This window comes from Zingiber officinale, chromosome 3A (assembly GCF_018446385.1).
Source record: "Zingiber officinale cultivar Zhangliang chromosome 3A, Zo_v1.1, whole genome shotgun sequence".
Lineage (NCBI taxonomy): Eukaryota > Viridiplantae > Streptophyta > Magnoliopsida > Zingiberales > Zingiberaceae > Zingiber > Zingiber officinale.
The window spans coordinates 29,443,321-29,470,946 of record NC_055990.1 but is presented as its reverse complement, the minus strand read 5'-3'; the positions used below and the strand labels follow the sequence as shown (position 1 = coordinate 29,470,946).

Genomic DNA, 27,626 nt, shown 5'->3' with positions numbered 1-27,626 from the left:
AATTGATCTTTTAGTACTAGAAGAAGGAAAAAAAGAGGAATAAGTTTAGAAAAATTAGGTGCATGCAAAGCAACAAAGTGCATGCATTGAGAGTTGGCAAACACCTTTAGTACATATACTCTTTGCTTTCTTCTTTATTCCTTCAAGTATTTGAGAACCTTTAGTTGTAAAAATTATCATCAATAGGAATCTAAAAGAGATTAAGCTTGCTTATAAGATAACTTTGATAGATAACCTATATTTAGGCACTAGTGGAGGAATTAATATCGAGTTGATGTTGATTAACTTAGATTCCTCCTAATCTATTTGCCCTCCCAATTTAATTATTTTCTTAGCATCTACATCAAAGGTCGGAATCTAGAGCTTAATATATATTCATCATGAATCTTCTATAGTATACATTATTGAAACTCGATCAATGACTAACTAGATACAACTCATGGAAACTTAATACTTGTTCTCCCGGGATGATATGATCGTTACAACATGGGGTGTTACCATATGAGGTCTTGAAGTCGAAACTCGGTACGTCCAAACATCCCTTCCCTTATGCCTTGGCTACCTGCACTAATGGCTAGTATCCACCCGTGATTTACCTCCTCTGTGTTGGTCTAGGGATGAGTTGACAGGGGCGCTGGGATGAGCGAATCATCTTTTTGCCACATGAAAACTTAATACTTGCCCCCGAAGCTATGGTGCAATGGAAAAAGTCAAGTTATCATCTAGACACCTGCAGTTTAATCCCAAGATTGAGTGTTACATGGTTCAACACGAAGCCTAATACTTACCTATCATTTTTATATTAGCAACATAACTCTTTGAAATTAATGATCACTCAACTTGTTCACTCATGAAACAAAAAACCCTAGAAGTTATATATTTGAGCAAAACATCATTCAATAATATTTATGTTTAGAAAGTGCATTTCAATTTAAAGAAGGAAATAAAAAAACATTCTTCCCTATAATAAACAAAATTAAACTTTTCCTAATTACATTGTAAGTTAATTAACTAATTAATAGAATTTGAGTATCATCATCATCATCACTATCATTTAGCATCATATCATTAAAGTGGATTTGCATTAACTTTTTTTTTTCACTTTTCAAAAGATACCTTAGGCCTCAAACTAATGCAAGTGGCCATTTTCTTTATTTGGAACTCACCACAATTAATGCAATAATATCGCTAAGTACTTATGTTTGTAGTGTGCCTCAAGCAATCTCCTAATAGATAAAATTTGTTTATCATATGGTTTTATTGAAAGATAATTCAGATCAGATTTATTATTAATTATCAGTTAAATTAATTGGATTTTGAACCATTACATATAGCTAATTAGAAATCTTTGATCAAAATATATATATATATATATATATATATATATATATATATATATATTGCAATTAAGAGAACTTTAGAGTGCAATGCTTCACTTTAGCTTTACTTAAAGCTGAAAAGGCTACCAACTTCAAGCATTGCGACATGTCTAATATTTTTTTTACAAGAATCGATTCAAAACTTTAAGGGTTTTAGGGTTTTATAATTTTATCTATTTACTATATAATTGCCTTGAAATTAAGAATAAAATACTAATTAAAACCCTAAGCAAGTTGATCGAGATCCATCAATTGTGGAATGAAGATTATCTATCACATGGTGCATTAGTTAATTAACCACTCTTCTAAGCCGCAAAATAAACTAAACTAAGCAAGCCTTTGATGTTCACAAGTTTGTCGTTGAACTAATAAAATAAGGCTAAATTATATAATTATGATTGATTCCCGAATACTTATTCATTGATAGAATATTTTAGTATTCGAGATTGGAAAAAAAAAGTTTATGGAGGATAGAATTCGAACCTAGATTCTAGAGGTTTAGGGCATTTGATATTTATTCTTGACAATTACATCTTGGCCCTATGCATGTAAAGGCCCCCCTAATTTTATAATACTAAAGCAAATCAATCCCTAGTGCTCACGGGTCATAACCCTAGCTTGTTCTTTCTCTCCAAATCATCGATATACTTCAAAGTCTCATGATCAAAGATCTATTATTCCACGACTCATATATGTCACCGTCACTCTTTATTCAAATGTTCTACACTTGAAAATCAATTGATAATGCAAGTAGAAAAGAAAGAGAACCTTTTGCAAAAGTGGAACTACCGAACTTGAAACCAAAGAACGAATATGAGAACGGTTTTAATTATTAGTTCTAATATTCGATAAACACCATATCAAACCCCAAAGCTCAAGCAAGATACTCAAATAATTCAATTCTTGTATAAACATGCTTACTTTAGAATCATTTGACTTGTTGCGGTTTCTTTTTAATGCTTGATCAATCTCATTTATGGATCTTCCACCTTTTCTTTCTTTCAACTCGATTTTCCCCAAGAAACAATAGCACATTGTGGGGAACATGTGCTTTTTATTGCATAAAGCTTTCGAAAGCAACTAATGAACACAAATTTTCTAAAGGAGTTCATCGTGACTGTTCCTTAGATGTAAGATTTGGTCGAGAATTTGATCTCTATCGTTGATGATCGCTTAATAAAGAGACGGATCGGATTCGGTGGTTGAAAGAGGTCCTTGGTAGAAAATCCTGTGGAGTTCATCTACATAAGAATTTTGTTCCTTCTTCGCGACTCTAAGATGTCACACTGTTTGGTTAGATTAGTAAAATTATGACTTTTTCTAATCCATCGAGGTCTCAGTGTTTCAAATATACTTAAACATATAATTAAGATCTCATGTGAACTATGAAAGAACAATTGAGATGACGACGATGATTGGGCAAATTGATGCATATCCCCCCTTTAAAATGTTAGATTGCAATAGCCAATTAAAGAAAACATCTCTAGTAAAATATTTCGAACATGAGTCACTCGAGCACTTCCTCCACCATGACAATGCACAAAAGTAAGTGTGGGGCTATGCTAGAAGGGCTGTCGAGCTGACGATTTCACCCTTAGCCATAGAAAAATAACAAACACTAGTGAAGTATCTTGACATCTTCATTTAAGGTAACCTTTCTTTCAAGAGGAGAATTAGAGATCAATAACAATTATACGAAGACAATGGTTCGCAATCAACAACAAGGTTAGAGGATGAAGAAAGGGAGGACTAACAATACTTCTACTAAACAACGAGCTGAAGTCATCTCCCCCCAAATGACCACATATTGCACCGATAGGAAAACTTTCATTGTGGCTAATGTTAAAAGAAATCCTGATACAAAACAATTGCATTAGGCTTTAGGAAATTGACCTTTCCTTTAGCCTTTCTACTCTGGTTTGGTAAACCATTCCATGTTCCACACCTTTTCCCCATTATAATACTAATCAATCCTCTTATCTACTTAATCAAATCCCTCAAATTCCATTCTTCCGTTAGATTAGACTTTTAGAGTAGAAAAAGCCTCACAACTCACTCCTCTCCACCACCATCTCCATTCACAAGTGTTAACAAAGAGAAAGAAAAGAAAGAAAGAAAGAAAGAAAGAAAGAAAGCATTTTTGGGCTCTTTGAGCGTTAAAAGTGAGTGAGTGCAACAAAGCATATTGGTGGGCCGCTCTCTCTTATAAGTATGCGTGCTTTCTCCTTAACCATCATCAAACCACCACCCAGTTCCACCTTCACTGATCCACAATGACCACGCCTGAGCCTGAGACGGTCTTCGCCGGCGGCCGAGAAGCTGACGCTTACCCAGCTGATGCAGCATCTGTCTTTCCAATCACCCTCAAGGTAGCTCTGTTTTGATGCTCTGTTTTAGTGCTCTGTTTGTTTTATGTGAATAAAAGGTGAGATTTTTGAGCAGTTTGAGGAGGTGGTGTACAAGGTGAAGATCGGAGGGGGTGGGCGGCAGTGGTGGCGGGGAAAGAGCGGGGCGGCGCCAGTGCTGGAGAAGACGATTCTGAATGGTATCACTGGAGTGGTGTGCCCGGGGGAGCTGCTGGCCATGCTCGGCCCCTCGGGCAGCGGGAAGACGACTCTTCTGACGGCGCTCGGCGGGCGCCTCCGCGGGAAGCTCTCAGGTAAGATCACCTACAATGGCAGCCCGTTCTCCGGCGGCGTGAAGCGGCGCATGGGTTTCGTGGCCCAGGACGACGTGCTGTACCCGCACCTGACGGTGGCGGAGACGCTGACTTTCACGGCGCTGCTGCGGCTCCCGGCGTCTCTGTCGCGGGCGGAGAAGGCCCGGCATGCCGAGGAGGTGGTGGCGGAGCTGGGCCTGGGCCGGGTGGCGCACTCCATGGTGGGCGGCGCGCGCGGCGTGCGCGGCGTCTCCGGCGGCGAGCGGAAGCGCGTCAGCATCGGGCTGGAGATGCTGGTGGACCCCAGCCTCTTGCTCCTGGACGAGCCCACGTCGGGGCTCGACTCCACCGCTGCCGCGCGCATCGTCGCCACGCTCCGGCGACTCGCCGCCCACAAGGGCCGCACCGTCGTCACCACCATCCACCAGCCATCCAGCCGTCTCTACCGCATGTTCGACAAGCTGGTGCTCCTCTCCTCCGACGGCTCCGCCATCTACTACGGCCGCGCAGCCGCCGCCCTCGACTACTTCACCTCCGTCGGGTTCGCCTCGCCGACCGACGGCGTCAACCCGGCCGACCTCTTGCTGGACCTTGCCAACGGTGAGTCCCCTTCCCATGCATCTCTCAAATATGACCTGGAAATTCCATATTTACATATACGCCCTTCAAAATTGGTATTAGAAATTTTCAACCATTCCATTAGGATCAACTATGGGAAGAAGACAAGGCAATCATTAATCGCAAAACTCAGCACGATAAATCCAAAGACAAAGATCACCATCGCGAAGAACATTCAATATTTGTCTAGAACACTAACATATCCAAGCATATTCCCTTCCTACAGAGAAATTTTAGTAGGCACCTTCTTTTACTGTCGGGTCACAATCAAATTTATCATAAACAGTATAATAATTCTAATAAAACCAGAGATGATAAAAGACAATAGTTGCACATGCAAAATGGAAAACCACTGTGCAAGATCCGAAATGCTAATGCATCCTTAAATAGGTACCTTTCCAACTGATGTAGGAATGCGTGTGGGAAGATCGAAGCTGCGATGAAGACAAGTGTCGATGAGATTGATGGCACTGATACTTTAAGTCAGCGTCGAAGGACCCTGTCACTTGCTCATGCATCCCCCTCCTTGTAACTGTTCTCAGTCCCCACAGAAACACAACGCCTCAATAATGGCGGATGAGTTGAGCTGAGCTTGACACGTATTTGTTTGAAAATTTTGGCAGTCCCGTGCCTGTCCTCTCTGCATCATGCGCCTCTCTTTCCATCATCTACTTGCCTACATGGGGAGTGACTGTGGAGGGGATGAGTTGCGGACGTAGACTTGCACTTGCACTTTCATGATCTTTAGCAGCTTGGCAATCAACACCTTGTTGGATAGAAATGATAGATCGTTGATGCCGTTAGGATGCTGAATGCCTTTGGAATGGTTGAATGAGATTGAAACCTGTTATAACAACCCAAGCCAAATCAAATCTGTAGATCAGATTATCACAAATCAAGCAGTTATAGATCTAAATCTGGTATCTCTAAAATAAGAAATAGCTTCTACCATATGAGATAAAAAATCTTTCAGATCGATAGCTTCTACAACATGTGATAAAATCTTCAGTTCCCTTTATGGAACAACGACACATAAGAGCAGTTTACCGTGATTCAAATTTGCACAAAAGTATAAGAACATTAAACAAATTGATATATATATATATATATATATATATATAATGCTCTCTAAACTGACAAATATCAAATAATCTCTAAACACTCTTCACGACGTCTTCTAAATTTAAAACACACTGCACTGTTGAGAAATTTAGTCTTGCGCTGAACATAATGAATTCTTGGGCTATCTAAGCAAGAATGGAAGCTGGATCTACCTCACCAGATCATTCTCTCATATTGCAGAAGTCTGAACTTTAACCAAATGTAGGCTACTTTGGAGGTTTGAATTTATGCTAATGAATTCTTCTATGGAACAGGAATTGCACCAAACTCCAAGTACGCAACCGAGAGCAGTGACTTTGTCAAAGGTGGCTGTGGCTTGCAGCAGGAGCAGAAGGCTGTCAAGGAGGCACTGATCAGGGCGTACAATTGTAATATCGCCACACGATTGAAGGCAGAACTCTGCACAATAGACCTGAACAATTATGGATACACTCAAGAGATGGCTAGTGCCAGTAAGCCACTCTGAACAACCTGGAAGAACACCAATTTGCAAGAACACTTCAGGAGTCATTAATTTGAATTGCTATCTGCTTGGTCGATGCAGTGAAAAGAGAGCAGTGGTGCACAAGTTGGTGGGAGCAGTTCAGAGTTTTACTCAGCAGGGGGCTGAAGGAGAGGAGGTATGAGGCTTTCAACAAGCTGAGGATTTTCCAAGTCCTCAGTGTTGCCACTCTTGGAGGCCTCCTATGGTGGCACACCCCATCTTCTCATATCCAAGACAGGGTAAAATTTTTAGAATTGAAAACGTTGGAGCACACGGTTTATATTTTCTGACAATATCTATCTGATTACTTTATTCATATAATCCTGTTGCAGACAGCATTGATTTTCTTCTTCTCAGTCTTTTGGGGCTTCTTTCCACTCTACAATGCTGTATTTACATTCCCTCAAGAGCAACCGATGTTGCAGAAAGAACAGGCCTCAGGCATGTATCGACTCTCATCCTACTTCATGTCACGCACCGTGGGGGACCTGCCTATGGAGCTTGCCCTTCCAACCGCCTTCACGTTCATCATATACTGGATGGGTGGCCTCAAGCCAGACCCAGTCACCTTTCTGCTCTCACTCCTCATAGTCCTGTTCAGCGTCCTGGTGGCACAGAGCCTAGGCCTTGCAGTAGGAGCAATACTAATGGATGTCAAGCAGGCAACCACCCTTGCTTCGGTCACCACCTTGGTCTTCCTAATGGCTGGTGGCTACTATGTCCAACATATACCAACTTTCATTGTCTGGCTGAAGTACTTGAGCTATAGTTTCTACTGCTACAAGCTCCTATTGGGGGTTCAGTTCACTGACCATGATGCCTATGAGTGCTCCAAAGGAATGATGTGTCCAGTGATAGAATATCCGGCCATCAAATCAGTGGGGCTAAGTCATATGTGGATTGATGTGTGCATCATGGGGTTGATGCTCATTGGCTATCGGCTGGCCGCATATCTTGCACTACATCATCTGCAATGCCGGTAATACCATGTTCAGTGTTGAATAACCTGCAATTGATTGCACTCGAGAAGAAGATTCCATGGTGAGTGTTGAATAACCATTGATTCAAAATAAGGGATTACTGCAACAAGCATTCTCAATTTTTTGAGAATTGACTACTACTGAAGTTTCTACGTTGTACTGTAGGAAAATGTGCAAAGAACTACTGATCAAGTTTTGAGAGTATAGTCTGTAAACAATGGGCAAAATGTTACTAAAATAAGATGTGCAGGATAACATTCCAACCAAAAGGCAAGGACTTAAAATTCTCTAATTGCCAGATATATTCAAATAAGCATTTTCCATAACTAAAGCAATTTGTAGAATAAATTTGAGCACTGTAATGTACTGAACTTAAACATAAGTGTAAATGGAACTTATAAAATTCCATTTTTTTTAAAAAAAAAGACTAGAAAGAATGCACATGAAGCACTTGGAAATAGGAATCAGGACTTACAATATCAGATACTGCTGCAGATTCCTCATTCTCCTCTTGCTTTTAAGCTCAAGGCTTAATTTGTCGAACTCTCTCTTGACTCACACCCATTGACTTTCCTATCTCTTGTAGTGCCTTCATCGTCCCATTTTCCAGTCCAAACCTCAGTAGCATAACCTGCTTGTCTCTAGGATTCAAAATGTCAAGTATTATTCAGATCCTCCTTCATGAAGTGCTTGATGAGAATGTTTTCCGATGTCTCAGCCTCAGGATGAACAATAACTTCCTATAGACAAAGCAAAATAAGATCACTGAGTGAAATAAATTACAAGATCAACAATAACTTCATAAAGTGCTTGTTGGGGGAGGATCTGACATTCCAATCTTCAAAGCAGCCACTTTGGCAACTTCCAAAACTGCTCTAGCAAGAGCAACTGCTTCAGAAGCTGTTGCTGCTAACACTACCTCACATGTTAGGAGAGTTTCAGAAGACAATGTTGCAGCAATAATTGCCTACAGAAGATAGGGCAAAAGATACACACGGAATGGCTGATTGTGCTTAAATGAACCCAATTCAGTATGTTAAATGAGTCTTAAGAGAGAGTGTGCAACATAATACAGTTGTTGAACTGCTAGAAAAAACAACCAAGAAAAACTATGCAGTTAACTTATTGTATTACTAAGCTGTCAGTTGTCTGTAATAAATTATTTTTGGTACAGTCTTCTTATTATGATTTGTTAGTAGAAATACAGGACTGCAAAGAAGAAGAGTATATTTTTTTTATCAGCGAATTAATTCCAATAAATTTGATATGCCTAAGGAATTTTTCTCTAAAAAATTTTAAAATTAGTTTGATGGATAATAACTATACCTTGTTTTTCATAAGCACAATTTTGAATTCCATTCAATAGAGCTTTTTAGCAAAGACCCATTTAGTAACCAATTATCAGGTAACTATGAACTAATCATGTGAAATCAATCTTCCTTTTCAGTTTGTAATATCTATGATCCGGTGGTAAAGACGGGGACCCTCATTGACGGGAGGTCCACGACGCGTGGAGGTCAATGGTCAGGAAGGTCAACCCCAAGGTCGTTCCGAACGGAGTAGCAGACCGACTGAGCATCCAGCCGACCGGTCAGTCGGCCAGGGGTCTCACGGACCGGACGAAAGACAGTCCGACTAGGGGTTGGGTTTCCGATGCTCAAGTAGAGTCTATGGGCCGAGCGGAACGCTTGGCCGAGCCGCATGACAATCAAGCGCAATTCCATCCGAGCACATGAGCAGGGCTTCACCGCCCGGGCCAAGGTAGGCGCATTCCCGGAGACCATGAGCGCCGAGCGGCTGGTCCGCTCGGCCCGGGAGCAGGTGAAAGCGCTAGGAGACAAAAAGGACAGCTAGTAGCTTCATCCTCGAGACACCTGCCGCCGACAAATAGCACGGTCGGCGGCCGAAGCGGACAGAATATCGTACGGCGGAAGTTTCCACCGTCACATCCGAGATATGCTCGGACGATTGCGGAATGACATCATACATGTTTTTCTGACACAACCCTACCGAGATATGTTTGGGGAAGCGTGCACGCATTGAGAAGCGTACCCGCGCCTCCCCGGGGTCCTATATAAGGACCCCCAGACTTCGACGGAGGTATGCAATCTTGATCACTGTAGCCACAGTAGCGTAGCCTTGTTCTTCTTCTTCTTCGCTGCCTGACTTGAGCATCGGAGAGTCGTCGCCGGGAAACCCCTCCCGGATCGGCTTCTTTGCAGGTTCGCCGGAGATCTACATCACCAGTTGAAGACAGCGGAGAGCACCACGTCCCCAGTATCCATCGACTCAGTGCTCAGACATGATCAAATTGGCGCCGTCTGTGGAAACGCACTTGAATCCGAGCAGATACGATGGAAGAAGCTGGACGCCAACTCATGGTGACGCTCTCCCCCGAAGAATTAGACGCGCTCATCCAAGCGCGGGCGGCCAAGATAGTCGAGCAGCAGCAAAAGGCTCAAGCCGATCGGTTAGCGCAACAGGCAACGTCGGCATCAGGCGGTCGGGCGGCACCAGACGCCGTCAGAGGTCGCTCAGGCCAACCTCGACCGAGGATCTTCGTCAGACGAAGCCCCCGCGCGGGACAATAGAAAAGGCAAGGCGCCACGGACAGACTCGTCCCCCGAGCAGATCAATAGACAGTTCTCCGAAGCCATCCTGCGCGACCCACTACCAAGGCATCCGGCGATCGGGGAATACAATGGTACTACTGACCCGGACGACCATCTGGGTAAGTTCGACAACATCGCCACTTTACATCAATATATAGATGGGGTGAAGTGCCAAGCGTTCCTCATCACCCTTTCGGGGTCGGCACAACGGTGGTTCCGGAGACTGCCGGACGGATCAATAACAAGCTTCAAAGAGTTCCGCACGGCATTTCTCCACCACTTCGCGAGCAGCAGAAGCTATCAAAAAACCAGCGTCAGTTTATTCGCCATCAAGCAAGGATCGAGGGAGTCGCTCCGAGCTTACATCCAACGCTTCAACCAGGTGCCCATGGATATCCCGACGGTCACCTTGGAAACTATGATGAACGCGTTCACACAGGGGCTTGTGGACGGTGAGTTCTTCCGTTCGCTCATCAGAAAGCCACCTCGCAGCTACGACCACATGTTGAACAAGGCCAACAAGTACATCAACGTGGAGGAAGCACAGATGGCGAGGAAAAAGGAAGCACCAGCTGAGCCACTAGCTCAAGCCGAACGGAAGCCGCCTTCCAATTATCAACCACCGAGAGGACCCCGCGCAGAAGTCGCCAGGCCTCATCAGCAAACAAAGCCGCACGCCGTTCAACAGGTAGCGGCCGATCGGCCTAAACCGAAAGGGAAGGTATGGACTCCCATGTTTTGTTCGCTCCATCAATCAACTACTCACAACACCCGCGACTGTCGGAGCCTCCCCCCAATCACTCATCCTACACCGAGGAGCTATCGCCGTCAATCACCTTCGCCAAATCGACGACGTCAACACCAAAGTCCCGCTCGGCGTACAGAAAGGAGATCTCCCGAGCGGCAACATAACCAGCAGCACAGGGTCATTCCTCGGGCATCGCATGAACGACCCCGACCATCCGCTCGGGAGGAGGAGAACAGAGGCAATGCATCGAGGGGTGAAATCAACATCATCGTCGGAGGGCCGACCGGAGGCGACTCCAACAGGGCAAGGAAGGCGCACGCCAAGCAGCTGACGATCCATGCGGTTGGCTGCAGTCAGGAGTAGGCGAACGGGCCCGAGATCAGCTTTGGGCCTAGGGACCTCGAAGGAGTTGAGGTCCCGCATGATGACGCTCTTATCCGACGAGCGGTAATAGCTAACTACACTATTCACCACATCTTTATTGATACAGGCAGCTCGGTCAATATAATCTTCCGGAAGGCCTTCGACCAATTACAAATCGATCGAGCCGAGTTACTGCCGATGACAACCCCCCTCTACGGGTTCATCGGTAACGAAGTTTTGCCAGTCAGACAGGTCCGACTAGCTATCTCGTTGGGGGAGGAGTCGCTCAGAAGAACGCGGACCGCCAACTTCATCGTGGTCGACGCTCCCTCCGCGTACAATGTTATCCTAGGACGATCGGCTCTCAACGAGTTCCGAGCGGTCGTCTACACCTTCTGCCAGAAGATCAAGTTCCCGGTGGAAGACCAAGTTGGGGAGGTCCGAGGGGATCAGCTTGCCGCTCGGCGATGCTATGTAGAGATGGTCCGAGTCGAGGCTAAATCCGCTCGGAAAGTGCCACGAGTCGAGTTAAACGCTATAATCGAAAAGCCACCTTCTTTAGTTTATGAAGAAAAAGAGGAGGTACAGATCCATCCTGCCCGACCGGAGGCCACGACTTTCATACATCCGACCTGGAAGCAAGCCAGAAAGAGAAGCTGATCAAATGCCTCCAGAAAAATTACGACGTTTTCGCTTGGTCGACCCACGAGTTGCCAGGAGTCTCGCCGAGCATAGCGCGACACGAGCTTCACGTCCGACCGGATGCTCGGCCGGTAAAGCAAAGGAAGAGGGACTTCAGTGCTGAACAGAATATCATCATCCGAGCAGAGGTGGAGAAGCTCTTAGAGGCCGGCCACATAAGGGAGGTGCAGTTTCCGAGCTGGCTCGCAAACGTGGTGCTGGTCTCCAAACCAGGAAACAAATGGAGACTCTGCATCGACTTCCGGGATCTGAACAAGGCCTGCCCGAAGGATTTCTACCCTCTGCCCCGGATCGATCAACTAGTCGACTCCACAGCTGGGTGCGAGCTAATATGCATGTTGGACGCTTATCAGGGCTACCATCAAGTGTCGTTCGCCCGAGGAGACCAAGAGAAGGTCAGTTTCGTCACTGCAAACGGCACTTACTGTTACAACGTAATGCCGTTCGGACTCAAAAACGCTGGGGCTACCTACCAACGACTGATGAACAAAGTATTCCGGGAGCAGATCGAGCGCAACTTGGAAGTATACGTAGATGATATACCTATTAAATCTTTCCGAGCGGTAGACCTTTATGCGGATTTGGAAGAAACTTTCCAAACACTGAGAAGATATGGGGTCAACCTGAACCCCCAGAAGTGCTTGTTCGGAGCAAAAGGCGGGCGTTTCTTGGGCTACATTGTGACCGAGAGGGGCATAGAGGCGAACCCCAGCAAGGTGAAAGCATTGCAAGATATGCCTCCTCCCAGAAATCTTCGCAAAGTACAGCGCCTCACCGGTCGGATAACGACGTTATCACGATTCATCTCCCGAACGGCTGACCGAAGCCTCCCTTTTTTCAAGATTCTACGCAAAGCTACCAAGTTTCAATGGGACGAGGAATGCGATCGGGCGTTCGAGGAGTTGAAGACTTATCTCAATTCTTTACCCGTGCTGGCCAAACCGGTTGTAGGAGAGCCGCTCCGTATTTACTTGTCTTCGACCGAGCATGCTGTAGGCTCGACATTACTGCGGCCGAACAGCGAAAAGCAGCCCGTGTACTTCTTAAGCCACATTCTAAAGGATGCTGAATCTCGCTACACTGGTCTCGAGAAACTGGCTTTTGCCTTGATCCTCGCCACGCGGAGATTGCGCCCTTATTTTTTAGCGCATACAATCATCGTGATGACGAACAGCCCGCTGGGAAGGGTGCTCCTGAATCCAGAAGCGTCCGGGCGGCTCATCAAGTGGACAACAGAGCTGAGTGAATTCGACATTCAGTATCAACCCCGCTCGACGATTAAGGCGCAGTCCTAGGTAGATTTTGTGACCGAGGTGCAGAATCCCGAGCCCAAAGCTATGTGGAAAATATTTGTGGACGGATCGTCCACTCGGCTCGGAAGCGGAATTGGTATCTTGTTACTTTCCCCTCAAGAAGAGCGGATGCATCTGTCCGTCCGGCTGGACTACCGAGCAACCAATAATGAAGCGGAGTATGAGACCCTCATAGCCGGTCTGCAGGCCGCGCGACACGTGGGAGCCAGCCGAGTGACGTTATTCTCACACTCCCAGTTGGCTGCTCAGCAACTCTCAGGATCCTTCGAGATAAACAACGCGAGGCTCAGGCTTTACGCGTTGGCCTTTGAAAAGCTCAAGACCAACTTCGTCGAGGTTGTCATACAGAAGATCCCCCGAGCCGAGAACCAGTCTGCGGACGAGCTAGCCAAACTCGCCAGTTCAATTTCGCCGATCGCCCTCCAGGAACCAATCGAGCAAGTGCCCCTGGTGGCGCACGTTGACTGGATGGAAGGCCTCACATTCCTGAGCGATTGGAGGACATCCATAATAGAATTTTTGCGATCAGAGGCCATGCCGTAACTATTGAGGAGGAGAGCCGGCCGGTTCACGCTCATCGGGGATCAACTTTACAAGAAAGCGTTCTCCCGGCCGCTGCTACAGTGCGTCAGCTCGGAGGATGCAGAGTACATTCTCCAAGAGGTACACCAAGGATCTTGCGGAGGTCATCCGAGCGGCCGGTCTTTGGCTAGGAAGATTCTGCTAGCCGGATACTTCTGGCCAACTCTACATAAAGACGCCGCTCGGACCGTCGCTACCTGCCTTTCTTGTCAGAAGTACCACAACTTCTCCCATAAGCCTATGAAGGAAATGAAGGCGTCCACAGTATCCTGCCCGTTCGACCAGTGGGGTATGGATATAGTGGGACCCTTCCCTATGACAACCGGGCAACGGAAGTTTTTATTGGTGGCAGTCGACTATTTCTCCAAGTGGGTAGAAATTGAACCACTTGCCAAAATAACCGAGGAGATGGTCAAAAAGTTCATCTGGCAGCATATAATCTGTCGGTTCGGCATCCCTCGTCGGCTCATCTCGGATAACGGTCGGCAATTTGTTGGTCAGGAGCTCGGAGAATGGTGCAAAGGATACGACATCGAACAACACTTCACTTCTGTGGCGTATCCTCAGAGCAACGGTCAAGCCGAAGTAGCCAATCGGGAGATCCTGCGAATACTTCGGGTTCGGCTCGATCACATGGGAGGAAGCTGGGTGGACGAGCTGCCGGGCATACTATGGGTCATTCGCACAACCCCAAAGGAGGGAATGGGGGTAACACCGTTCCACTTGGTGTACGGAGGCGAGGCGGTCGTCCCAGTTGAGGTCGGAGTGGAGTCCGATTGGATCCAAAGCTACAATGGGGATAATGCCGAGCGAAGGCAGCTGGAGTTGGACCTGGTGGATGAAGCAAGAGCTAAAGTAGCCGTCCGGTTGATGGCGTACAGGCAGAGAATGAAGCAGAATTACAACAGGCGTGTAATTCCCAAAGCATTCCAAGTCGATGATCTTGTATGGAAGAAGGTGAAGCCGGTCGGCGATGTGAGCAAAATGACAGCTCCCTTGGCGGGGCCCTTCAGAGTCGTCGAGAAGCTCCGATCGGGTGCATACTACCTGGAAGATGAAGACGGACGACGACTAGATCGACCATGGAGCGCAAACCACCTCCAGCCGTAACGTGCTGGATAAAAGGTGCACCAGTGTAATTCATTTCATGTATGTTCCGTTCGTCTGTATCCTTTGACTGCAGGATTGAAGATAAGAAAAATTGCGGAGTTTGAACGTTATTCACCGAACGGCAAACTACATGAAGACTGTCGAGCGGCGACGTTAAACTCTAGAGTCGAACCGGCGACTATAAACCCCCCGGCAGGAAGACCATCGAGCGGCGACGTTAAACTCTAGAGTCGAACCGGCGACTATAAATCCCCCGGCCTGAAGACCGTCGAGCGGCGACGTTAAACTCTAGAGTCGAACCAGCGACTATAAACCCCCGGCTTGAAGACCGTCAAGCGGCGACGTTAAACTCTAGAGTCAAATCGGCGACTATAAACCCCCCTGCTCGAATACCGTCGAGCGGCGACGTTAAATCCCTGAGTTAAAACCGACGACTATAAACGCGCCGGTCTGAAGAATACCGAAGGCCGCTTGGAAAGAATACGGTCAAAGAAGTAACGTCAACAGAAGCGAAGTCTCATTGACCCATCGTCAAGAAATGCGCAGATAAGTAAGTTGAAAGTCAAATTGAAAGACGATAATGATAACTAGTCGAACGGCGAGCATACAGACAAAACTTCAATACATAGACAGAGACAAGTAAAAGACGCTCCTCACTCCAGCGGATCAAAGATGGGCTCGGGAATGGTCTCTAAAAGGTCGGCCATATCTTTGGGAGGTATAAAGGTTGTCTCCTGGAGGTGGCCCTTAGCTTTCAGATAAGTCGTTGTCGCCTGAATGGCTTCTTCGAAGGATATAACTAGCCGATCGCTAAACTTCTCGCCGAATTCGTCCGAGTGGAGATAGTTTTTCTTCATCGCCTCGAAGCGGCTTGATTCACCATCTTGATATTCTTTTAGCGCGGCTCGGGAAGCGTCAAGAGCGTCTTGGAGATCTTTTTTGTCTAGTTACAGTTTAGCTTCGGAGGCCGATCGGCCCGCCTGCTCAGCAGAAAGCAGATCGGCTAACTCCTTGACACGCTGCTCCAGCGCTCGAGCCTGCACATTCTTGGCCTCTAAATCGGAGATGGCTATGTTTTTTCTGTTGGTCGCCAGCTTCATCTCCCGGTCGTGAGACTTGACCTGGGCTTCAAGGCCCGCTACCTTGGTCTCCAGGCCAGAGGACTTGTGTCGTTCGACCACCAGTAACTTCTCCGATTTGCTGAGCTCGGCTCGGAGTGTGGCATAGGAGGGCCCCTGAGCTGGTGCTCCTCCGGGAATTTGAAGCATTTTTAATTCTTCCTCCAGTGCAGCCAGGCGGTGGCTAACCGCGATGTTCTCTACCCAAGTCTGCGCACAAAGGAAACAATATCATGGACCAAGTCAAATAAGGACGTATGGTGTTGAGAAACATACCCCGGTAGCTTGCTGCAAATGGATGTCGCCGAGCTGACCGGGAGTCATCAAGGCGACGCGGGCTCTCGCGTCCTCCCATATCCTGGCAAACGGTCCGCGGATAGTAATCTGATGCTCAGGGGCGACTGGCCGATCAACCGCCAGAAGAAATTCTTCCGTTGGGAGGTGGAGGATGGCCATAACCACTCGACGGCAGCTCGGATCAGATTGAGCCGAGGTTGCGCGCCCGGATGACTCGCCGAGCGGGGCAGATACTGTGCCAGACCGCTTGAGCCGAACGGAAGCTTGTGGCTGGGAACTTACAGGCGGCGCTCCAAGGGAAGCCATCGGCAAATCAAGCTGGGAAGGAGTTCGGTCCGAAGAAAGGGCCTCGACTGGAGCCAGTGTTGCACGAATACGGGTATCGTATTGGATACGACACGGATACGGGGATACGAAAAATTTTAAAAATATAGGACACGATACGGCTAGGATACGACGATTATTAAAAAATAAAAAATATTATATATATATATATCGTATTAAAAATTAAAAATCCTATAATAGAAAACCATGTTCATATTAGATCAACCATAATATCCATTACAAACAAAAAGTAAACATAACAAAATGCAACACGCCAAATACATCTTAAATAAACAAGTAAAACTGTAAAAAAAATCAAACATCCATATCGGTCTCATCGCCAACACTGCCTTCGTCAGTAAATAAGACCGACTCCAATTCAGCTATGTAGCACGGACACCCCTCCAAAAAAAATTTTGGGTGTGTCGGACACGGACACGACACGCAAATACGTGTGTCGGACACGGCAAAAATCGTGTCGTTGACTTTTTCCAAGTTTGACCAGCCAGACACGGCTAGGACACGGATGAGACACGTTTTCGGACACGTTTGGGCACAATTGTAACAAAATTAAAAATTTCGAGGGTAAAAATGAAAAATAATAAAATTATGAGGACTACTTATTAAAATGACAAAAAAACCCTAAACTACTCTCCCCACTCCCGATTCCTTTTCTCCATCGCGACAAATTGTTTCACGCCGCGAGACGCGACCAGCCGACCATCTCCCCTGCGCTTTCGCCGCGTCGCCTGTTGCTGCTCGAAGAAGTCCGCCATAGCTCCACTGCTCGCAGAACCCAGCAGCAGTTCGTCGCTGCTCGCAGAAGCCCAGCGGCCAGCGTCGCCTCTCTGCTCACAGAAGCCAGCAGCAGCCCGGCGCTGCTCACCGTCTCCCGCCGCTGCTCGCAACAGCTCTCCCGTCGCTCCCCTCTTTCTGCCCAGTGCCCTCTTTCTGGTAAAGTGGTAAGTTTAGTTTTTTGTTTTTTCTTTTGAGATCACAAATTTGTTTTTTCCTTTGGTACGATTTCTGGTAAGTTTAACAATAGGCTCCCCAGTCCCCTGCGTTGCTTCTTATTTCTTAGTTCAGTTAGTTGTTATTTTCAGTTTACTTGCCATGGAAAGTTTTCAAAATGAGAGTGGCAGTGCACATGAGAATGTTGATGATTATTCTCCTTTGTGGAAATTTGTAACCAAGGTGGAAAAGGCAGTTGGAGGAGGAAATGTTACTTGGTCATGCAATATATGTAATAAAGTGTGCAAAGGATCATATTCAAGGGTGAAAGCACACCTGTTAAAACAAAAAGGTGCTGGAATTGCAGGTTGTACAGCTGTTACAATGGATCAAATGAAGCGTATGCAACAACTTATTGATGATGCAGAATTGAGAAAGAAGAATTCTAAACAAAAAGAAGTTCCGCTGCCTTCGTCATCTGCATCATCAAATATGGCTTTAAAATCCTCATTTTGTACTAGTGGTATTTTGCAAAATGATGATCCAACAAAGAAGAGGAAAGGACCACTTGGCCCGCTTGAAAAATCTTTTAACTTGAATGTCATAGATGAGCTCCACTCTGAAATTGCAAAGTTGTTTTACACTGGGGGATTATCTTTCAATATTGCTAGGAATCCTCATTATGTTCGTGCTTTCAGTTTGGCTACTCAACGAACAATTCCAGGTTATCTTCCACCTGGATACAATTTATTGAGAACTTCACTTCTTCAAAAAGAAAAAGCTCATATTGGAAAGCTTTTAGAGCCAACAAAAGCTGCTTGGAAACAAAAGGGAGTTAGTATTTGTAGTGATGGGTGGTCGGATGTGCAAAGAAGACCGCTAATTAATATCATGGCTGTCTGCGAAAGTGGTCCTATGTTTTTGAAGGCGATAAATTGTGAAGGTGAGTACAAGGATAAAGCTTTCATCTCTAAGTTGCTCATTAATACCATAAATGAAGTGGGACATCAGAATGTTGTCCAAGTGGTCACCGATAATGCTCCTGTTTGCAAAGCTGTTGGGCTACTCGTTGAGGCAAAGTACCCACACATATTTTGGACTCCTTGCGTTGTGCACACATTGAATCTTGCTTTGAAGAATATTTGTGCACCGACTGACTCTCTACAAAACAAAGAAGCCTTTGATGAATGCAAGTGGATAGCAGAAGTAGCAAATGATGCTTCAATGATCAAGAATTTTATCATGAATCACAATATGAGATATCCATGTTCAACGATAACTCAAACTTGAAGATGCTATCACTTGCGGATACTCGATTTGCTTCTACGATCATTATGCTTAAAAGGTTCAGACAAATCAAGAAATGTCTTGAAAACATGGTGATTAGTGAAAGATGGGATTTGTACAAGGAGGATGATGTAGTGAAGGCCAGAGTAGTGAAGTACAAGATATCGGATGATCAATTTTGGGAACAAATTGATTATATACTTGCTTTCACAAGTCCAATTTATGAGATGCTAAGGAAAGCAGACACTGATCAGCCTTGTCTTCATTTAGTTTATGAGTGGTGGGATGAAATGATAGAAAAAATGAGAGTTGCTATCTCAAAGGGGCCTCATAGTGGAGATTCAAAGTTTTATGATGTTGTTCATAATATTCTAGTGGAGCGATGAAATAAAAGCAATACACCTCTTCATTGTTTGGCACATTCTTTGAATCCAAGGTAAATCTCTAAAAAATTTTAACTTTCTAAGTTTTAGCAAATTAGAAATATTAGTTTATGAATGATGTTAAACTATCAATCTTTTTATGTAGGTATTATAGCCATGAGTGGCTCCAAGAATCTCCCAATCGTCTTCCTCCTCATAGGGACATTGAAGTTTCAAGGGAAAGGAAAAAGTGCATTGAAAGATACTACTCCAATTCATCCGAACGAAGAAGTGTTAATGAGGAGTTTGCCTCTTTTTCAGCTGCCATTGATGATTTTTCTGATAATGATTCAATGCGTGATCGAGGTTTGATGTCTCCAACTAAGTGGTGGGTTATCCATGGTGCTTCTACACCAACTCTTCAAAGTTTAGCTTTAAAGCTACTTGGGCACCCATCTTCTTCTTGTTGTTGTGAGAGAAATTGGAGCACCTACAATTTCATACACTCATTGAAGAGGAACAAGATAACACCACAAAGAGCGGAAGATTTGGTATATGTTCACTATAACCTTCGTCTTTTATCTAGGAGTCCACATTATAATGAAGGAGAAAGTAAGATGTGGGATGTTGGAGCAGATGAGTTTGATTCCATGGACATGGAGGGTGCTGCTATCCTTGAAATTGCCAATTTGTCTCTTGATGAACCTGAACTGCCTTTCCCACCTTGGTTACAAATTTCCACAAAGGAGAATAATCATCAACATCCTCATGTGCACTGCCACTCTCATTTTGAAAACTTTCCATGGCAAGTAAACTGAAAATAACAACTAACTGAACTAAGAAATAAGAAGCAACGTAGGGGACTGGGGAGCCTATTGTTAAACTTACCAGAAATCGTACCAAAGGAAAAAACAAATTTGTGATCTCAAAAGAAAAAACAAAAAACTAAACTTACCACTTTACCAGAAAGAGGGCACTGGGCAGAAAGAGGGCAGCGACGGGAGAGCTGTTGCGAGCAGCGGCGGGAGACGGTGAGCAGCGGCGGCGACGCTGGCTTCTGTTGAGCAGAGAGGCGACGCTGGCTGCTGGGCTTCTGCGAGCAGCGGCGAACTGCTGCTGGGTTCTGCGAGCAGTGGAGCTGTGGCGGACTTCTTCGAGCAGCAACAGGCGACGCGACGAAAGCGCAGGGGAGATGGTCGCGTCTCGCGACGTGAAACAATTTGTCGCGATGGAGAAAAGGAATCGGGAGTGGGGAGAGTAGTTTAGGGTTTTTTTGTCATTTTAATAAGTAGTCCTCATAATTTTATTATTTTTCATTTTTACCCTCGAAATTTTTAATTTTGTTACAATTGTGCCCAAACGTGTCCGAAAACGTGTCTCGTCCGTGTCCTAGCCGTGTCTGGCTGGTCAAACTTGGAAAAAGTCAACGACACGGTTTTTGCCGTGTCCGACACACGTATTTGCGTGTCGTGTCCGTGTCCGACACACCCAAAATTTTTTTTTGAGGGGTGTCCGTGCTACATAGACTGGAGCGGAGGCCGGGGCAATTGCTACAGCAGGGGCATCGGTCCGCTCAGTCACTGGCTCCACAGATGTGGCTAACTAGGTGTGGAGATCCGTCCGGCGCCGTTTGCGTATTATCAGTAGGGAGTCCTCGGTCGAGTGCCCCGCTTTGTCTGAGGCCGGTTGTCTGGCGGACGAGATAGCATCACCGACCCGTGCAGTAGTAGAAGTCCAAGCGGCCGACTCTCCAACCGAAGGTGAAGCTTCCGCACTTTCCCCTTCGTTTGAGCCGATCGGTTCAATACCCAGATCGACCATCTCCTTCGCGGCTGCCGCCTCCACCTCGGCAGCTTTCAACTTTAGCCGATCGGCAACCTTGGCGCGCCACATGATGTCAGTTGCATAAAAGAAGAATAAATCAGTTAGACCAAAAGGAAGGGGGATAAGGAAAATGCTTACCCATGCTGCTCGGGAGCTTCGTTCTGATCGGGCTCAGTCCGAATATATATAGTACCCCTTCGTGGAGCAGCTTGTTGATGTTGAATCTCTGCCCAGCTAGCAAATTGGCTGCGTGAAGGTAGTCTGGCTGGCTCTTATATTTACCAAGATCCGGCGGGCTCGGCACAGTGGTTTGTCATTTAGTGCGAAAGGACATCCGCTCGGGAAAACGAAGATAAAAATAGTTTTCTTTCCAATGCTTGTTCGAGGTCGGCATCTTGTCGAAGAAGACTAAACCGATCCGAGATTGGAAAAGAAAGGTTCCCCACTCGGACTGTTTGGGGTAGTAAAAGTAGTGAAAAGTCTTAGAGACTAAGGGGATGCCATGCAGCCTAAAAAGGACAACTACCCAGCACAACAACCTAAAGGAGTTGGGGACAAGTTGGCCGAGCGGAAGGCGGAAATAATTACATACCTCAAGGATGAACGGATGAATAGGGAAGTGCAGACCGACCACGAACGGGTCTCGGAAAAAACAAACAGTGCCGGTCGGAGGGTCGTATGGCCGATCGGAAGGTGTGGCTAATATCAGTTCGTGGTCAGAGGGAAGTTCAAAAGTTCGGGTCAGGCTCAGCGCATCCCTCTCATCTAATCGGCTCTCGGTGGTGGTATACCAGAGGCCGGGGGCATGGTCGGATGGGTGAGAAGAACTGGCCATTATCAAAGACAAGGAACGACACAGAGGAAGTCAAAGTTTGGCAAACAGGATGGTCGGAACAGTATCTAAACGAGCACGAAAACAGCGAGAAGTGCGAAGAAAAGCACAAAGGAATTGAAAGGAAAAGGACGAAAGGGCCTTACAAAGGATAGGACCGAAGGAGGCGGTGGTGGATCACCAGAAAGCAAAGCAGCAAGCTCGCCGGAGCGTTGGACGAGAAGAAGCAGAAGCTTTCGGATGCGCACGCGATGTCGTGAAGCGGCCGAAGAGGAAAGATGCTTATAAACATTGGGCTCGATCAACCGGCGCCGTCCGATCCAGGTTAGGGGATCCAAGGAGGGGATCTGACCGTCAAATTCGAAAAAGCCAAAGGTCACATCAGACCTGACGGCTCGAGTGAATGATGACGAATGCGCGACCACGTGGCGCTCACTCACGGGTCGCATTTAATGAGCACCATCATGCGAGCATGGCCGCGTGCTCAGCATTAATGACGGTGATTTACACAAATGCCGAGGAGTTTTCTAGGGATAATCAGCGTGACCGATGCCGGAACGGCGGGACAACGACAGACAAACGAAACTATCCAAGTACCAACCGGGGACATGCCGAGCGGCCTTACCTACTTGCATAGTCCCCGGACGGCCGAACACTAATCTCGGTGGATGAGTGGCAGACACACCACCCAGACGCAGTCCAGTCAGTCGGACTTAGCGACTCCTTCGACTAGACTTGAGGGGGAGGCATGTGATCCGGTGGTAAGGACGGGAGACCCTCATTGACGGGAGGTCCACGACGCGTGGAGGTCAATGGTCAAGAAGGTCAAGCCCAAGGTCGTGCCGAGCGGAGTAGCAGACCGACTGAGCATCCAGCCGACCGGTCAGCCGGCCAGGGGTCTCCCGGACCGGACGAAAGACAACCCGACCAGGGGTTGGGTTTCCGATGCTCAAGTAGAGTCTATGGGCCGAGTGTTCCGCTCGGCCGAGCCGCATGACAATAAGGCGCAATTCCATTCCAGCACATGAGCAGGGCTTCACCGCCCGGGCCAAGGAAAGCGCATTCTCGGAGACCATGAGTGCCGAGCGGCTGGTCCGCTCGGCCCGGGAGCAGGTGAAAGCGCTAGGAGACAAAAAGGACAGCTGGTAGCTTCATCCTCGAGACACCTGCCGCTGACAAACAGCACGGTCGGCGGCCGGAGCGGACAGAATATCGTACGGCGGAAGTTTCCACCGTCACATCCGAGATATGCTCGGACGATTGCGGAATGACATCAGACATGTTTTTCTGACACAACCCTACCGAGGTATGTTTGGGGAAGCGTGCATGCATCGAGAAGCGTGCACGCATCGAGAAGCGTGCCCGCACCTCCCCGGAGTCCTATATAAGGACCCCCAGACTTCGACGGAGGTATGTAATCTTGATCACTGTAGCCACAGTAGCGTAGCCTTGTTCTTCTTCTTCTTCGCTGCCTGACTTGAGCGTCGGAGGGTCGTCGCCGGGAAACCCCTCCCGGCTCGGCTTCTTTGCAGGTTCGTCGGAGATCTACATCACCAGTCGAAGACAGCGGAGAGCACCACGTCCCCAGTGTCCATCGACTCAGCACTCAGACAGGATCAATCTAACCTTCACAGGAGGACCAACAGCTACAGCATATTTTCGGGGTCTCCTACAAAGTAGGTATGTGCTCAATTTCAATCACTGATGGAGCAGACAAAACACACTGAATTCTGCTGCTAATAGAATCTCTACTGTTTGCTGTTCCCAGAAAATGCAAAAACGAATAATGAAAATTGTACTTAACATTAACATGTGAAAATACAAGAAAACATTAAGACACCAATGCCCAAGGGTTCATGGAATGTTATATATTAATTTCAATGTTTCAAAAGCATGTTTCCTTTCTTTTTCTTTTGAAGAAAAAAGACAAGAGTCAAACAATTTGTAGGCGTGTTAAATTTTGATAGCAAATGAGAGTACAATTCATAAACCAAACAAGAGTTATAGAAGGAATATTCATGCATGTCAAATAAATTCAAGAAAATGAAGTGGCAATTTCCTTAGTTAAAACTCATAGTAAGATGTCCAACCTTGCAAAGAAGAGCATAATTATCAGATTATTTCTTGACAAAAAAAAAATTACAAATATACTCCACTCTTGCAAAATTTTGCAAAGCTTAGAATCTCCAAGATGACTGGCTAAATCTTATGAGGCACACATCCAAATGATCTCAGATCCAGGATGTGCTTTTGTAGTTGGTTACAAACTCACAAAGGTTCACCAAAAATGACAATGGCAAATACTCCCTGACTAGCTAGAAAGATTATTATCAAAGCTGGAAACACACACACACACACAGAGCTGAGCACTCTGATTCTTCGTACAGATACGACCCAATTATATTCTCGTAGTCCAAACAAGCTCCATGGAGAACTTAATGCAAATTCTGATTCATTAATCTTTAAATAACCGAAATACCAACTCCCTGACTCCATATTGCACGGGAAAACCAAGAGATCAAATAACGAATGGGAAAAAAAATTGTTGAATCAACAACAACCATCACGTCGATACTTCATGTCGTTCAGGCATATCAACAAGCACCCAAATCACAGCCCGCCTAAAGCAGTTCCAGATTACCAACACGCGAAAAGCAACAAAATGTCAAAGGAGGGGATTTGTATACATACATATAAGGGATCAAATCACGTACGGTGTGAAAGAACATAATATAGAAGGGTGAATGGACTCACGGCGAAGCGAATGGAGAGAAGAAGACCGCTTGAACAGCGGCGGCGCCAAGCACGCCATGGAGAGGAGTCTGCCGGCCGCTCGTAGAGCGATCGCTATCCTTCTTCTTCGTCGCCGTCATTGCGAGAAAGCGATCGAGCGGAGTGGGAAAGCCGAAGGCTGAGGAAAGGGATAAGAAGCGAAGGCCACGGTGGATGTGGTCTTCTCGCGCTTTAGCCGCGCCGACGCCGACATTGGGCGGGTTAGCGGGTAGAAACTGGAAAGCGGATAATAGATCGGGTTATCGGGAGGATGATATCAAATCCGATCCAAATTGCTAATATTTGACTTTGCCTCCCGTAATTTATTTGCTTTCTAAAAATACCCCTTTTACCCCTTCTTCCTCACCTCATTCTCTGTTCTTAGTTGCAGATTCCTTTCTCCGCCTTTCCAATCTGTAGAAATTGAATCCAGGAGAGGAATGACCGCGGCGCTCGTCGAATTTTCCCTCAAGCCTTCGCCTCCTAAGCCCTCCCCTCGCAGCTTTGTCTCCTCCTCGAAGGAATTCCGCAACCACCTCAGACTTACGGAGATCCCACCCAAAAACTGGACTTTGGCCTCAAAAGTCCTACTGGACGATGAAGCCGCTCGAGAACGCGAGAAAAGAGAGCTTTCTCGCGAAGACTACGACGGTCTGATCCATTCCCACTGCTCAAAGGGCCGCCTTGACCGGTCCTTGCACCTTCTGAGCCGGATGGAGGCGGCAGGGATGCGCCCGAGCGCCGCGTCCTACGGCCGGCTCGTCTTCGCGCTGGGCCGCACCGGGAGGACACTCGAGGCGGACTCGGTCTTCCGGGAGATGAAGTGGTCGGGCATCCGGCCCACTTCGAGGGACTACAACGCGCTCCTCGGCGGATTTTTGCGGAAAGGTCAGCTTTTGATGGCCGATCGCGTGCTTGTTGAGATGAGCAAGGAGGGCGTGGAGTGGAATCGACAGACCTACTTCATCCTCTTGGATTCCTATGTCAATTCTGGTCGTCTGGAGGACACCTGGTGGGTTCTCGGAGAGATGAAGGCAAAGCGAATTCGACTGGATTCCTTTGTGTATAGCAAAATCATTAAGCTTTATCGGGACAATGGCATGTGGAAGAAAGCTATGGAGCTGGTAATGGAGATGCGTGAGCTTGGCATTGTGCCTGACGTGAGAATGTACAATGATATGATCGATACCTTCGGAAAGTATGATCAATTGGATGAAGCAGTCAAGGTGTTTGACAAAATGCGCAGTGAAGGACTAAAGCCAGACATCACAACTTGGAACATGCTGATTAGGTGGCATTGCAGGGCTGGTGACTTGGAACGTGCCCTTGGATTCTTTACTGAAATGCAAGAGCAAGGTTTATACCCTGATCCTAAGATATTTCTCACTATCATTAGTCGTTTAGGAGAACAGGGAAGATGGGATGACATAAAAAACTTGTTCAAGGGTATGAAATATAGAGGAATGACAGAAAGTGGCATAATATATTCAGTTTTGGTCGATATATATGGCCAGTATGGTATGTTTCAAAATGCTGAGGAGTGTGTCGCTGCACTTAAAGTTAAAGGCATACAAATGTCTGCTAGCCTTTTTTGTGTATTAGCAAATGCATATGCGCAGCAGGTACAAGGACCGTCTATCCTTTGTTTAAAATTGTCAGTTTGCATGAAAAAAAATTGTTAGTCTATCCGTGTGGTTAATACTTGATCTTTCTTTCATCTGTATGATCTTTTGAACCTTTACTATGCTTGGTTATATGCATACATACATTCCTACATTTGTCTTTGTACACTTTTATTTCATAGGAATTGATTATTTTGGTCATTCATGTGCTTGCTTGTATTAATTGAGATGGCTTCTATTATTTTGAGTTTAGGATCATTCTCTTTTAAGAAATAACTGTCAAGATTCTTCAACTAATTGATTATTTGTATTCTTACATTGTTGATTAGGGGCTTTGTGAACAAACTTTGAAAGTTCTTCAGCTAATGGAAGATGATGGAACTGAACCAAACCTTATAATGTTGAATCTGTTGATGAATGCATTTAGTATTGCTGGAAAGCATTTGGAAGCAACAACGGTTTTTGAACACATCAAGGAGAGTGTAAGTACTTTGCCGAACCATATCAAATTACTTATGTGATCTTCTAGTACTCCCTCTTTTTAGTTATTTTTCCATTTGTATTACATTACAATTAACAGGAAAACTTATTGTTGTCTCTGTAGGGGATTAGTCCAGACGTGATTACTTATTGTACTTTAATGAAAGCATTTATGAGGGCTCGAAAATATGACGAGGTCAGCTTCTTTTCCCCTTTTCTGTTTGTTCTTATGATTATATCCAGTCGAGCATAGTAGAATAAATGATTATGGAAGTAAAATTTAGTCTCATTGATTTTGCCAAGTATTTTACTATGCATTAATTTGACTCTTTTTTCGCTTCGGTAAGTACATATAATTTGCTTGAACTTTAATTTTCTCTTGCTTGACTTCAGATTTCATCCAGAAATTTTCCTGTGTGACAGTTCGGAAGGAGATATGAACCTACTGATTGAGTTCCTTTGATCTTCTTGGAATGCCTTCAGGTTCCAATTATCTATCGTGAGATGGAAAGGGCTGGTTGCACTCCTGATAGAAAAGCGAGGGAGATGTTGCATGATGCCTCGCTCATATGCCTTCAGCGAGGTAATGTGATACATATATTTTCTAAGGCCAAGAGTCCAAGACATGTTCATAAATATTCTCAATTGGCAACAGGTGGTTTTTCTTCAAACTCGAGGAAAATCTCATAATCTGAAGGCCATTAACAAGCTTTAAAGCTAAACAGTCTGGTAATATGTTATTCCAAATGATCATTTATCTGTCTCACTTAATTGAAAACTAGCAATTCACAACTAGTCAACTACTCATGCCTAACTCTTTCCCTTAAGACAAAATAGGTAGGTTGGGGGCTATTAGTGCTCCACACAGAAAGAGAAAGAGAGAGAGAGGAGGAAGATGGACTCGACTTGTGTCGTTGTTAAGTGGAAACTGCACAGCAGCGGACGATGGATAGGACAGAAACAATGGTATTGCGAACCTCGACAAGCACAACAAGCGCATGGATAACTTGTTTTATCAGAAAATCTCAAGGCGCTCCTAGAACTAGAAGATGTTCAAGTTAATAAATTATTAAAACACTACTCCG

At 45.8% G+C, this 27,626-nt stretch overlaps 3 protein-coding genes and 1 long non-coding RNA gene across 5 annotated transcripts; 3 read left to right on the top strand and 1 right to left on the bottom strand.

Annotated features, from left to right (window-relative positions):
• The first annotated feature begins 3,373 nt into the window (after positions 1 to 3,373).
• LOC122051602 (ABC transporter G family member 14-like) lies at positions 3,374 to 7,511 on the top strand. The gene is made up of 5 exons (XM_042612801.1): positions 3,374 to 3,748; positions 3,822 to 4,638; positions 6,033 to 6,230; positions 6,323 to 6,501; positions 6,595 to 7,511. Exons 1-5 carry the CDS (start codon positions 3,653 to 3,655, stop codon positions 7,243 to 7,245), a joined length of 1,941 nt encoding a protein of 646 aa, XP_042468735.1. The 5' UTR covers positions 3,374 to 3,652; the 3' UTR covers positions 7,246 to 7,511.
• LOC122051604 lies at positions 7,131 to 9,140 on the bottom strand. The gene is made up of 3 exons (XR_006131465.1): positions 8,073 to 9,140; positions 7,718 to 7,982; positions 7,131 to 7,268 (listed from the first exon to the last, which is right to left on the bottom strand). It is a non-coding gene; the product is annotated as an uncharacterized LOC122051604 (long non-coding RNA).
• An 8,384-nt stretch (positions 9,141 to 17,524) lies between these two features.
• LOC122050299 lies at positions 17,525 to 18,652 on the top strand. The gene has a single exon (XM_042611217.1). It carries the CDS (start codon positions 17,525 to 17,527, stop codon positions 18,650 to 18,652), a length of 1,128 nt encoding a protein of 375 aa, XP_042467151.1.
• A 6,130-nt stretch (positions 18,653 to 24,782) lies between these two features.
• On the top strand, positions 24,783 to 27,414 carry LOC122051603 (pentatricopeptide repeat-containing protein At5g42310, chloroplastic-like). Of its 2 annotated transcripts, none has more exons than XM_042612803.1 (6): positions 24,783 to 26,061; positions 26,391 to 26,543; positions 26,666 to 26,737; positions 27,025 to 27,124; positions 27,197 to 27,270; positions 27,370 to 27,414. In XM_042612803.1, exons 1-5 carry the CDS (start codon positions 24,880 to 24,882, stop codon positions 27,229 to 27,231), a joined length of 1,542 nt encoding a protein of 513 aa, XP_042468737.1. In that variant the 5' UTR covers positions 24,783 to 24,879; the 3' UTR covers positions 27,232 to 27,270; positions 27,370 to 27,414. The 2 variants fall into 2 exon arrangements, with proteins under 2 accessions (XP_042468737.1, XP_042468736.1); XM_042612802.1 differs by having other exon boundaries at positions 24,784 to 26,061; positions 27,379 to 27,414.
• The last annotated feature ends 212 nt before the right edge of the window (positions 27,415 to 27,626 follow it).